This window comes from Netta rufina, assembly GCF_964035555.1.
Source record: "Netta rufina genome assembly, chromosome: 26".
Lineage (NCBI taxonomy): Eukaryota > Metazoa > Chordata > Aves > Anseriformes > Anatidae > Netta > Netta rufina.
The window spans coordinates 2,260,312-2,273,810 of NC_140150.1; the positions used below are offsets into that span (position 1 = coordinate 2,260,312).

Consider the following 13,499-nt stretch of genomic DNA (forward strand, 5'->3'; position numbering starts at 1 on the left):
TTTATTTTCAGCCTCATTGTGGTGCTGTATACTAAAAAGTCACATCTTTAATTATTTAATGCTAGTTAAGAATTGGATTTTTTCTTTCCCTCTGTAGAGCTAACAACTGATCTTTAGGACAGAACCAACTGCCATACTAGCTCCTTAAATGAAGTTCCTGCCTGTGTGTATTAGGTCTCCCATATTTTATTTTAAACGTGTGTCTTAAGAGTGCTGAGTAGTATGATCTACAGGGTACATGAGTCTTAATATCTATTGTTTGGGCTATAATACAGATTTTTTTAAAAATAATACTGGAGAATGTTACCACCAGAATCTTCTGACGTATTAGACCTATAGCTGCAAGAACAGCAGACTGCATAAATTGAAGGGTTTTATTTCCATGATAGTTTTAGAGGTGATTTCCTGATGTGACAGGTCTTTAATTACTGGGGAAAAAAAAAAAGTGGTAAAAGGAGCGTATTGGTCCAGCTTGCAGAAGGAAAAAGAAGTGTAGAAGGCCAAGCTTTACTTACTCATCAAAATTCAAACTTGTTTAGGCTTTGAAACATGTAATGTTTTTAAAGCATAATGAAGCACAGTGATTCAGTTCTGAGTTGAAGAACTCTTTGGAAGTACAGATGACTACTCAAACAGCTTTTTAAAGAAACACTTTGAATATTAAATAGGCTTTAAAGCAGATCTGAACTGTGCTCTGCTGCTTCACATTGGATGATCCATTGATTTGTTGTGTAGCATAACATGAACAAGTACTCCACGTTACGGAGTATGACTGTGAAAATATTTAATACTTCAAAGTTAGTCTATGTAGATATTAACCATGTATTCTTAACAAGAGTCTGTTTTTTGTTGTTGTATGCACTTGCCCTAACCACTAAATGCAGAAACAGATTCAGAAGTTTAGTACAGAGATGAAATAGCACCACTGAAATTATTTCCCTGTCATCAACTACCCCTATATTTTTTCTATATATTAATGTGACCTGATTTATTGTCCTATCTGTGTGTGAATCCTCCTTCCATAGAACTTGTATCTGTACTTACTGTATCAGATGACTTAGCAATGTGGCCTTGGAATGCTAAGCAATGTATGGATGTACTGGGTGTAAATGTTTATATAATGTACAGCACCTTTATACATACTTCTGAGGTTCTGACTAGAGAGAGACCTGTAAATCGCTCATTATTTTTTATATAGATATTAAAAAAGAAAGTCCAGTTTGTTGCTTGTTGGTTCTGCACTGTATAAAATAGATTGTCTGCTGACTTTCAGTGGTGTGATACTTTAAACAGATAAATATATAACCCAGACTTTACCCACAAACGTAATACTCTTCTGGAAAACAAATGCAGTTTATTATTGGAAGTTTTCTGGACTCCTGGTTCAAATAACAAATGTTCAACAAAGGTAATATAAAAATCATGAAGTCAAGTAGAAACAATTGTTTACGATGAAATACTTGTACTGTAGGTTTATTTGTACATTTTGATATATAAAAATGTCATTTCCTTTTCCATCTTACAACCTTTCCTTGTACAGAAAATAGCTATAAACAATTTGCTACCCAAGATTCTCATGCCCTCTTACTCCTTAAGTGAAAGAATGAAGCTATGAGAAGGTTGGTTGGTTGGTTTGGTTTTTTCCATTGCTAATATAATTGAAGGTAATAGTCACAAAACTTAAGGAAAATGCAAGTTTAACAGCCTTTTTTTTTTCTCTCTCCTATGCCTTTTCTCAACAATCTATTTTTAAGTGACGTCTTTGTAACTGATCTCCCACTGACCTGATCCACACAAAAGAACACTTCCTTAGGTATTCCAGTGTAAGGCACTAGTGCAGTGCACGGCTGCAGCAACTTCACAGAACACTGGGTTTGGTACAGGAGCATGTCCTTTGTACATACCACGTGCTACTAACTGCCCACTGACTAACCCTAACGGAGATGTTAGCGGGAACGAACATAGCAAAATACTTCTAGTTGCCAGCTGTTCTACGTGTTGTTTGTGTTGTAAGGTTGTTCTTACGTAACTGATGTTTTCAAAAAAACAATAATTTATTTGCAGTAAGCCTAATGTAAGCTACCCAGTATTAATCTGTTGTATCTACTGTGCAGCTGCAAGCTCAACAACTGTCAGCGTAGGGGCAGCGTTCAGCTTGGGCGGACTGAATTTCACTGCATCCTGCAGTAGCTCACGATAAAGAGGCAAAGCCTAAAACACACTGAGATGCTAAGAAAAATACTCCTCAGCACATTCAGGTAACTGCCTTTAAGTATTGTCTAGCTGAACAGAGTTCTGAAGTCAGTGTAGCTCCAGTGCTCTCTGGAAATGATGTAGACTGAACCAGGAGGCCTCTTTGTTTAGCTCATGCACAGGATTGACGGGTGTTAAACAAGGCACCCATCGCGCCACCCCAGTAAGAGCAGTACCATGACTCTTACCGTGTTTGATGCCCCACAGTATGTGCACACAATTCCTGATATTCTCAATCTCAGCCACTAGTATTTAGCCCCCTTTATCCTGTTGTACATGTGTTTGCCATAAGATAACTAATAAGCCCAGTAGAGTTACAGAACAGTACAGCAGAGGAACAACGTTCAGTACATACGCTGAGACTGTTGAAGCCCTCGGCGGTTACATCTTTCTGTAGTGTGAGCGCGCCTCTGCTTTCTGCCCAAGCCACTGGTCTCTGGTCTGTCCTGGTGGAGCAGATGGCTGAGTGCTGATGTTTGGTCAGCTCAGGGTTTAATCTTCCATAACTGGAAAGAGATGTTGAGAATGAGTATAGCCCTGAAAGCCACCGGGCTGAATGCTTTTCATCTACAGCTAAGACTCCCCTTTCCTTCACCCATCCTGCACTGAAGACAGAACTGAGGGTTCTGACTACTGGCTTTAAGCAGGCCTGAGCAGGGCTGAAACTTAAGGGCTGTCCTTCCCCCACCCCGTGCCACGAGCTGGTTCAGGGCTTTTGAGTCAAGTAGAGCTTGACTCAAGATGGTCCTGTCTCTGAATTACCAAGCAGAGGGAGCCTAATTCAAACCAAGTCTTTTTGCTTGGGTGCCCAATTCCCCTTCAGTGGTGTAAGGGTGACACACCCGCATGCCCAAGAGTTTTCTTCTTTATGTGGGAATTATACTTACTCTGATATTGAATCCTAGCAGATCACTTACAACACCCGAGACAGCAGAAAGTATTACAACACGTGTTATATTGTAGATTAATGGGTTCATGGTCAGCCCATACAGCCTAAATGGGGTATCTAATTCCTACAGTAAGAGAAAGAAAGAGAGAAGAAACAAAACACAACATAACCCACAACGTGTCATTAGTTAGCCCATACCTGAAGCAATTAATCTGCTTTTTAGCTTAATATTGGCTTTCTGGAAGACATTGTGCTGCCTCTGTAGCCTTACTTATACATTCACGTAAAAATTCCCACTATGGATTTCAGGCCTCCCCGCACAGATGTTTTCTAACAGCCATCCTGGACCTGAAAAAACCTCCTTTGTATAAATACTAGCTTCATAACAACAGTGTGATGCAACAGGCTGCAAAATTTGTCTAGACTATTCTAGGTGGCTTTTAGACTATGCCCTTTCTTTTCAAATAGCTACCCTGTTCCTGTCAACAAGAAATTTCCACTTTGAAGTTGCTGAAGGACAATGACATTCTAAATTGTAGCAAGCTGCTGTTAGTCAAATGTTTGCAACATAATTAGCTACATGAATCTTGTATTACTAGAGCTTAAACCACTGTTGTCGAAGCACAGTCAAACTCCCTTTGCGAAACCTAACTTATCTAATCAAAAGACAATGGAACTGGAAAGAGCAAAACCACATGGTCACTGTCATTAGCCACTGTTTGCATAAAGCTGAGCAACCACCTGTTTTGAGGGAGATGAACTTACCTTCAGTAGCTTTGTAGAGAGTTTCAAAACATTGTTTACTAGAGACAGCTGTTCTTTCTTGTTTGGCTTCTTCTCCATCTTCAGGTATAAGTTTATCTGTGACATAAACATTACAGACTAGAGATTAATATTCCAACACTAGCCCCCAAACAAGTTCTGGCTTTGGAAAAATTAGAGTCATTTTTGCAATCTCACTCCTAAACAAGTGATGACATCTACAGACAGAGGACTTTAACAGTGTTATATCATTATTTTCCTGATTGACATGGCAAATGTGTTAATGTCCAGCCAAAAATAATTTAAAACTTTAAAATCTAAGGTGGTCTTATGTTTACCAGCTTGTCCCTCTGTAGCTGTAGTTATACTGCTTTATTGCAGTGCAGCACAAATGTTGGGTTTTAAATTTTAAAATTTGATTCCGGTATTTTTTTAAGATGGTTTGAAATGCAATAGTTTTATCCAAAAATGGCATAAAGCCAAAGGGAGAACATGCATGGAGGTACCTGCTCAGTAAGCAAGATGGAAATATTGCTGTATTTCTTGTTGGTTTCAGATCCCAAGGATCCTAGGCGTAGTAAAAAGAGGAGAAGTGCTGCCTCCCAGATTAAGAACTCCCAGTTGTAAGCTGCATTCAGAAATGTTTTGTGACCCTTCAGGACCTGTATTGAAAACAAAAACATCTACATCAGTAACAACTAACATGCCTATTCTTTGGAGAGGTGCAAAAGCCTTGCCCTCGTTCCTCTTCTGAACAGATATCCGTGCTCTGGAGTGACTGATGCTTTTTCCTTTGAAGTATAATGCATTCATATAACAAGGTTAAAGTAAAAAACCTTGTTTACAACCTTGTTTTAGCTTGGCATTTGCTTTTTTTTAATTTCCACCATGAAAAAGATGTGTTAGCCTGAAAGCTTGTACTTTCTTTTTCCTCCCTCTTTCCAATTAACTAGTAATTAAATGTCTTTCCTTGTGTGTGCTTGTCACACAGCCTTAGACCACCATAGCCATGCTAAGCTGATTCTGCCTTTCCTAGGAGTGCATTTATTCATCAGGTCTATTACAGCAGGATGGGGACTGTCATTGCTTTCTCCAGTAACCTGTGGCTTACAAAAGCAATCACAGCAGTGAAAGTCAGTATCTACTAATCATCAGTCCTATTTCCATCACAACTGCATCTTAATGATATTAAGAATTTTCCTAAAAAACTTAATTGACCTCTTGCGAAAACCAAAGAAACCAAGAAAGAGCTCCTGTATTAATACTACTTACTGTAACAGAAGGTTTAGTGAAGAATTAAAAGGTGTAATAGTTACTGAACTGCTTTTCAACCACAGGGGTTCTTAAAGATGGTGCTGCAATCAGCCCTCTTAAATAAAATGTCCTGTGAACACATGAAGTGCTTAGGCAGAGTCCTTTATTTTGTGCAAAAAGCCTTTGTCCTGAAATCTAAATTATACAAAATCCAAGCTTTCCACCACAAAAGTAGAGAATTAACATCTATAACCAACTACACATCACAAAATTTTTAAAAATGCAGAACTCCATTCCCCATACTATTTTGGAGACCAACAGCTACAATGCAAGCGTTACATAGGTTCTGCAAAATAAAATATATATATATATTTTTTTAACTTTTTTAACTACTTTAAAAAAATCTTACCTGGGCACAGCATATAAAAGCAATTGAAAGAGCCAGTAAAAAGATGGATGATACAACAACATCCACAGATCGCTGGGGGCCTCGCCTCTGCAGAAATAAAGACACTGAGTCAGGTCTAAGGTTTGGATGTAGGATCTGCAGAGACCTGTAACGTACCTAGAGACTTCATTTACACTCACTGTAGTAACCAAACGCACCCATTCTTGGATTAGAACTCACCTTTAGATAGGAACGAAGGGATAACCAGATTTTAATGTTTTCTACCTTCTTGAGTCTGAAGTGAGGAATTTCGTATTTCCTAGCTTTCCGAGCAGATGTAATGTGACTAAAAAGCTTGGCAAATAAAAACCTCTGCAAATTAAAAACACACAAAAACATAAATTAGAAAATAATAAAACATACCAAGGAAAATCATTGCTAGGGTTTGCTTAGCAGTAACTGGCAGAAAGCCTTAGCTTTACAGCACTCTGGGAAAACCTAACTGCAGGGTCTTGTTGCGTGACCTCTCAGACATTTGTTCATCTTGTGCGCGGCAGAGGTAGAACTGCTGATGCTACACAGGGGTAGCCACAAAGCCAGCAAATGATGACGTTCTTCACAGCATGCAATATTTAGAACCATTTGGACAAAGCTATTGCCCAGTTATGACAGAGCTGAATGTGATGTAGCCAACTCTCTAATGCTAAGTATGCTTTTTCCTAAGTAGCAAGTGTATCAACAAGCTTATGTCTGATAAATAAAGAGTCTTACCAGACTCACCTACCTAAGTTTCTCACACATCTTACCAGATTCAACACTTTTGCTTGCTGAGACATGTTTGTCTTGCCATTGTCTTATAATTTATAGCATGGTTTTGGAAGACCCACTGCTCCACGGTTCATGAAATATTTTAGTTTCAACATATTTAAGCATACCTGTTTGTATGTTCTCTCAGCAACACACATCATGAAGAAAAACATCCAGGTTAAGCAAAGACGTTCAAGGAAGTTGATGGCAGACAAAACAATGACGGGGATGCTAGCAGGTGCTCCACAAAAGATGTGCAAAAGCTCCATTAAAGAAAAGGAGCACAACTGCTCCAGGTTATCTGTGCGGAAGAGTCTGTAGAGGAATGGCAGGAATGCTAATCCAATGGTGATGATGTTTCCCAGCATTTGATACCCCACTCCCTGCTGGTAGGCATTAACCTGGCAAGCAGGAACAAAAACAGCGTGATCAACCAGGTTTTTTGCATCAAAGGAAACATACGCTGCTGTGGCAGCATTAATTTAATTGAGCACTCATTTTCCCCTCTGCCTCAAAGGACAGAGCATAAAGTTCCACCCATTTCAGTCGAAACACTGCAAATTAAAAACAAAACAAAAAATGCTCACCAGTCTTTGCCAAGACTTGATAAATTTTGGTTTATGCAATTCCTAAGTACATTTAGGACAACTGTATTTGCAGCTGTGGGAGGACCAAGTTTTATGCCTCATTCCATGGTTGCCAGTGTAGCTATTTTCAGTTTTTGTTGTTTTTTTAAAGTGTAAGGGAGAAAGATTGCAATGCTTTACAGCTCTCTTACCCTGCTCATGATAATTCCACTGATCTCCAGCACGGACATGTCCACCTTCTTACAGTCATTCCCTTCCCAGATCAGTGCACTCACTTTTGCAGATGCTGGACTTGTATTCTGAAGCCAAAACAAATGGTTCTATAAAAGAAAAAAGAACACAACAGGCATATAATGCATTTTTGTCTCACTACTAAATAATTAATTTTACTATTGAGTATTTAGATTGAAAGGGGATTCCAAAGTTGTCTTTGAGTGAAACACTTTGTTTTGAGATTAGCAGTGGTCTAGATGATAGTGGGGGGAAGTTCATTGATCCTGTTTAGATCATTCTAGTCTTCTGTGTGATTAGCACAGCTGACAGAATGGGTTCATCCAGCAGTAGGTTGCTTACATTATACCAACAGCATTCAGATGCATCTTTTGTATTATTTGGGCAGACAAATGAGGAGGGGGGGAGGGAGGGAGTAGCTGAATTGAAGAAGAAAAAAAAAAAAACTTTCATAGTACTCTCTACTGCATGCAAAACAACAAACCTGCTGGAAAACATCTTCCTTCAGGTCTCGCCTGGTACCTTTCACTGTCACTTCCTCACTGTCACTGGTGCAGGATGAGCGGCACTCTGGGCCGTGAAGCAGATCATCCCAAAGCATGTCTTCTGTCTCAGAGTCCTGGCGGGTACTTTCCGAGTCTCTCCGGGTCACGCTACAGCTCCGGGATCCCACGCTAATGCAGGATCTTGAGTCCTTTGAAGATGAACAAAATTTACACAGTACAGCCCCACACCCAAGCTGCATTCCCCTCCCCAAGCAATCAGACAAATCAGCTTCCATGGCTGATTCCACTAATTCTAATGCAAAGTTTTTCTGGTTTCTGCATAATCTATGTTAAGATTTTATTTATTTAAATATTTATATCCATACATGTTATCTATATTTTTAGATACTGGGAGCGGTGGGTCAGGAAGATAAACAAGTAATTAAGTGAATGAGTATATGAGAATAAAGTATTTCTTCAAGAATCAGAATTTATTAGCATAAAAGCTACAACACAGTGCTGCCTCCCAAACACCAGGCCTTCAATACAAGCAATTCAAGGCAGCTTGGACCATAATGTGCTGCTAGTAGAATGATTTTTTTTTTTTTTGCTGTTGTTAAACAGAATAGAATAGTCACAATTGTGAATGAAGTCCACAAAGCTGCAAACATGCATGTACAGAGGCTACACGTTATACCTGAAGATGCTGAAGCACTATTATTTAATAATGGTCTGTTCTGATGGGAGGGATATCCCCGCACTGGTCAGGCTCAGAAAAGCCTGTGAATTTAGCACCGTACCTGACTATATATTGTGGACTCCAGTTCAGATTCCACGACACTATCAGAGTCTCTGGCACCTTTAAGGGCTTCCTTGACCTGCCAAAAACAAAGGAAAAACAACCCATGATCCATAGCAGAAAGTTGCGTGGAAAATGGCTTAAATTCAACATGAGTACCTGTGAGACAGCCTGGTTCAGAGAAATGAGAGGCCTTTTCTGCTCTTCATAGCTATTGTCACTGGAAGCCCCTTCTGCATTCTGGCATAGTAAGATCCTTTGTGCCATTGCTTCAGCATCCTCCTCACTTGAAAGGTCATCAGAAATACCATCTCTGTTGGTGCAATCATCCTGGAAATGCAGAAAATAAGATGAAGGCACCAAAAGGACCAACCTGAATCGCATCAAACCGCAGGTTCAGAGCCAGTGCTGCTGCTACGCCACGATACAGAGTAATCTCTTATCTCCAAATGCCTAGAGACAGAGAAGTTGGAACCGCACAGTACTACAGTCCTGTAGGGCTGAAGAAATTTGTTCTGAACAAATTCTAATCTATGTTCTTCATATTGGAGGTAACACCTTACTGACCCAGAGGAGCCTCAGAAGTAACTCCACAAAGCTTCTTGTTTTAGAGCTTTAAACAGCAATCACGATGCCTTAACTTAGTCTCTCCCACCCCCCAAGAGACATTTCAGTCTTCATTTTCCTATCTTCAGTCTTCCAGAGGATAACGTGAGAACTGTTTGCAAGGAAAATGTTTTACAGAACTGCTTTTGAAAATTTCTAATTTATTTATTTTTAATAATTATCAGCAGTAATCCTTAACTGAGCAGCTTATGATCAGAAATCTTATAACGAAATAAGCAGTTAGGTAAAACAGACATTTTCCAGGACTGTCTGTGATTAACACACTTGACTATTGTAAGAGACACATGAAAAGGTGCTTACAGTGAAAATTAGCAACATGTCAACTGTTCAGTCCAGAAGCAGAAAGGGTTTTTAGGTTTCCTGTAAGCAACGATTTGTTGAGAAAGAGAGTACCTTGAATTGGATCCATCCATACACTTAAGTACCAAGAAACTTTTGGGCACACACAGAAAGTACTGAAACTTGCCACTGCAAATGGATGTTTCTTGCCAGTACCTGATGGCTCTTTTCTGCATCGGAAAGTTTATTTTTCTCTTTCAAGTTCAACAGCCTGTATTCAGATCTGGCATGTCTGTGCTTAATGCCATTATTCACAGCATTCACACCATTTTCTGTCTCAGTCCCTTTCTCAGCTACCATCTTTATTCTTCTGACCCTGTGAGAGAAAACAAAATTAAGTGCTTTTATGTCAGAGAAAAGTTCTTTGAGGAAAACATCAAGGTCTCTTGTCACTTGCCATGCAGGTACAACATTAAGCAATAGTTGAGGGAATACATAACTGTCTTCTTCTGACAGGCTCTTTGTGGCCTGATTCTGTTGAAGAGACTTAAATCTGCTTCACTTTCACCATTTTTGTAACTGTAAACTTCTAAATCAAGAGGGAAATATTTTCTTATTCAAAAAACTAGCTAAGGGCAACTCAGAAGGCAAGAAGTCTGCATCAAGGAAAAGGATCTGTCAATTGAAAACTCATCTGGAAACTCGCTTGAGAAAACAATAAAAGGCAATGAAATAATATCCCAAACAATCCATCCTTCTTTTTCCCCAGGTTATTTTTAGAGAAAAAGTAAGACAGTGTAGTGGCATGACTATTCGAGCAACCTTAACTAGAAGACACAATTGCTTCTGAATATTAGGTAAAATTGTAATATAATTTGAGAATACACGTTCAAGAATTGTTACTTATCTGATAAATAAAAATAAGCTCTGTCACTTTCTGCAACCCATCTACCACTTAATTTCAGCTACAGCGTGAGATATAATACAATCTCCTAATAAGGACATAATAAAGACTCCTACAATACCAAGCATGCTCTTAGCTCCAAAGCTGGCAGACCCTGGGGACATCAGTGACAGCACACGTTTTGTATTCATTTTCCAAATATCGAATTGTTCACACAGTGTCGTTACAAACACACCAAACCCAGCGAAGATCACATACCTCCTTCGGAACAGCATGCCAAATAAACTGTTAAGAACGGATGCAGATTCCGACTGCTGTTCTTTACTGGCTTTCTCAGGAGAAGACCCGCTGTTCCCATCAACACCCACAGATTTGCGTAATTTCCTGATTAGAAGAAATAAAAGGAGAATTCAATTTGCATAGCAAGCTAGTTTTAGGTATTTCTTAAAAGATCTGAATCAGATCTGAACAGCATTTTAGATGCTATTTTACATGAGTCATGCTGACAGGAGGCTTATTTCCAAATAGAATAAATTTTACGTGGATAAGCAGAATTTATGCATACACAAGACATCAGTGTCACTAGCAAAGGAATTGAAAACGATACAACAGACAAAAATCTAGATAGAATCTTTACTGTAGAAATCTAATGGTAGCAAAAATCTAACCACACCCCTAATTCTCTGTTCAGATATATTACAGTTGCATTTGCACTGAGTAACACTCCTAACAGTTAAATACCTAGCAGATGACCTGTAACATTTCCCACATGCAAAGAAAATTGCCAGCAATGAATCCACCAGTCATATCCATCATCATTCGCCTCTTCTCAATAAACATCAGCAGTCTGGTATAGTTAAAACCAAAGCAGGACACCGGTTTGGTTTGCAAAACCTTGAGGGTGCCTTAGGAAAAGAAGACCCAAATGTCAACTACAGCAGACCTATCACAGCCTGGTAACCTTGCAGCATTTGTCTTTGTTATGAGAAGATTACATGCAAGACAGAAAATATTCCTTTTTACGTTTGCAGTTAAATAACATTGACATAAAAACAGAAGAGAAAATATTTACTCGTTAAATTCTCCCATGAGCAATCCATCATATGCTCTGATCCCAACAAATAAACCCATTACCTCTCTCACCTCCTCCGCCTGCTGAGTCCGTTGTTTCCCGAAGTTTTGCTGATCTGTGTGGACACTATTTGACAGTGAACAGTTCCCATGAGTAACATAAGGCACATAGGTCCCATGACTTCACTTGCATTCACCACAGGTATCATGAAATACAATACAACTGCTATGACTGAAAAAGAGAAAATTGTATCAAATGCAAAAGCACGACCCAGTTTTTACTTCTGTCTTAACTACTTATTTTAACTCTGTATTATAACTTCTGCAAATACTACTGTACTGTAAACAGTATAGAATAAATACTGGACAAAGAGAAAAAGGAAGCTGAAAGATCACTTCAAAGGACAAATCAAGAACAGCATAAACAATCAGCTACTGGATGACAGCGGAACTGCAGAGAAGCATTTACTTGCGATTTCACTGGTTAAAATGTTAATGCCCAACAGATAGTACGAGGCTGCCTAAATTAATAGATTTTACTGTCAGAAAGGACCAAGCATGTTTTTCCAAACAGATCTGTGCAACACCAAAGACTTCTTACCTAAATGTTCCTACATCAAATCCACATCTGGTGCAGACCACTGCAGCTCAGAGTTGTAAGTACAAACAAGCTGTCTGAAGAGGGGTGCCTCAGTATAACAAAAGTAAAATTCAAAACTCTTCTCACCTAGATGATTACCCCACCTTCCACTGTCCTGTACACACCAGTGAAATACCACCACAACCTCCCCAAAAGGCAGAATGCCAAAGCACAGCTGGCTAAGGTTCCACAGGAAAGAAGGCAGTTGTGGACTCAGTGTGACTCTTGAGTTTTGATCCAGTGCCTCATCAGCAAGACAGGGCAGAGCAAACACAGCACAAGAAGTTAGCCCATCACCTGAAAGCGCGGGAGCATGGAACCCACGAACACACTGAGGGTACAGCTTTGCCCTGCATCTGCAGGCAGTGCTCAGACAAGTAAATTATAGGATCCTTATCTTTTTTATTATGGACTATGGAAGAGTATCAGGTTCCTTGCAGAAAAAAAAGATCGTGGCACAGCCTACCACTACTCCTTACCTTGCATAAGGTAGAGCACCAGGAGCCACATAAAAATACGCTGGGAAGTGACCTGTATCCACCACTGGCTGAACAGTGGGAAAAACACAACTCTCACAATTCCCTTCCTAGTTAGTGACGTCCAAGGGATCTCAGGCTTAGCTTTGGCAAACGTAGAACCTCGACATTCAAGGAAAAATAAACAAGTCATTATAGGTGAACTACAAGAATTTTCTTACTTGTGACTTCCTCTTTGGCCAAGGCCAAGCTCTGCCGGGATGCCGCCATCTGAAGGGGAGCCAGCCCGACCTCCCAGCCTGTGCAGCTCAGGCAGGTGTGCCCAAAAGCAGGCCCCCACCCTACCCACACCCTGCTGCTCCCCTTCCAACGAGCTCTGTGCCACCCAGCCCTCACGCTGCCCCTGCCGAGCTCCTCCTGCCCCTGCCCGCGGCCTTCCCCCGGGGGCCGCAGAAGGCCCCTAGCAGGAGGCAGGCCCCCAGCTCCCCTCGGGGGCACCCCCTCACCTCACCTCGGATGAGATCCACGTCGATCAGGTCGGGCTGGATGTGCCCCTTCTTTTTCGGCTTGTTTTTGAAGCCCTGCGGAGCCGAAAACAAAGGCCCGTCAGCGCTCCCCACCCCCCCACACACACACATCCCCCCTCACGGCGAGGGGGCCGCCGCCGTTACCTTCATCTCGGTCTGCTCGATGGCCTTCTCCCATATCTGCTGGTCGTAGGCCCCGACCTGCAAGGAGACCGGGCTGAGGCGGCGGCCGGGCCCGCGCCCGCGCCCGCCGCGCCGCACTCACCTTCTTCTGGTACCAAGAGATCGCGTCACGGTCGCGCGCGGCCATGAGGCGCGGCCCCGGGTCCCCGGTGCCGGCCTCAGCCCCCCGGTCCCGGTCCCGGGCCGCCGGTGCCGCCGTTACCCCGGAGACCGCCGCGCGCCGCCCGCCCGGTGCTCGGCTGCCGCCGCCTGGCACCGCCCCGGGCCGGGCCGGGCAGCGTGAGGGGAGCGCCGAGAGGCCCCGGCCCGCCCCCGTGAGGCGCGACAAGGAGCGAGG

General features: G+C 41.5%; 1 protein-coding gene across 2 annotated transcripts; it reads right to left on the minus strand.

Moving 5' to 3' along the window:
* Positions 1–2,640: 2,640 nt before the first annotated feature.
* Positions 2,641–13,394, minus strand: PHTF1 (putative homeodomain transcription factor 1). 2 transcript variants are annotated; one of them, XM_084301986.1, is made up of 18 exons: positions 13,245–13,394; positions 13,124–13,180; positions 12,964–13,033; positions 12,456–12,614; positions 11,409–11,568; positions 10,524–10,649; positions 9,578–9,737; positions 8,615–8,785; positions 8,457–8,534; positions 7,656–7,865; positions 7,132–7,260; positions 6,482–6,754; positions 5,787–5,918; positions 5,568–5,654; positions 4,411–4,566; positions 3,908–4,003; positions 3,141–3,266; positions 2,641–2,759 (listed from the first exon to the last, which is right to left on the minus strand). In XM_084301986.1, exons 1-18 carry the CDS (start codon positions 13,287–13,289, stop codon positions 2,739–2,741), a joined length of 2,256 nt encoding a protein of 751 aa, XP_084158112.1. In that variant the 5' UTR covers positions 13,290–13,394; the 3' UTR covers positions 2,641–2,738. The 2 variants fall into 2 exon arrangements, with proteins under 2 accessions (XP_084158112.1, XP_084158113.1); XM_084301987.1 differs by lacking the exons at positions 2,641–2,759; positions 3,141–3,266 and adding an exon at positions 3,426–3,490.
* Positions 13,395–13,499: the final 105 nt, after the last annotated feature.

Bases quoted from the DNA above. Each gene is read 5' to 3' on its own strand.
- PHTF1 (XM_084301986.1), bottom strand. From the start codon at position 13,289: ATGGCCGCGCGCGACCGTGACGCGATCTCTTGGTACCAGAAGAAG. The intron at 8,535-8,614 runs GTACTCATGTTG...TGTTTTTGGCAG, and splicing joins TGAACCAGGCTGTCTCACAG to GTCAAGGAAGCCCTTAAAGG. The intron at 4,567-5,567 runs GTAAGATTTTTT...TTTTCAATACAG, and splicing joins CTTTTATATGCTGTGCCCAG to GTCCTGAAGGGTCACAAAAC.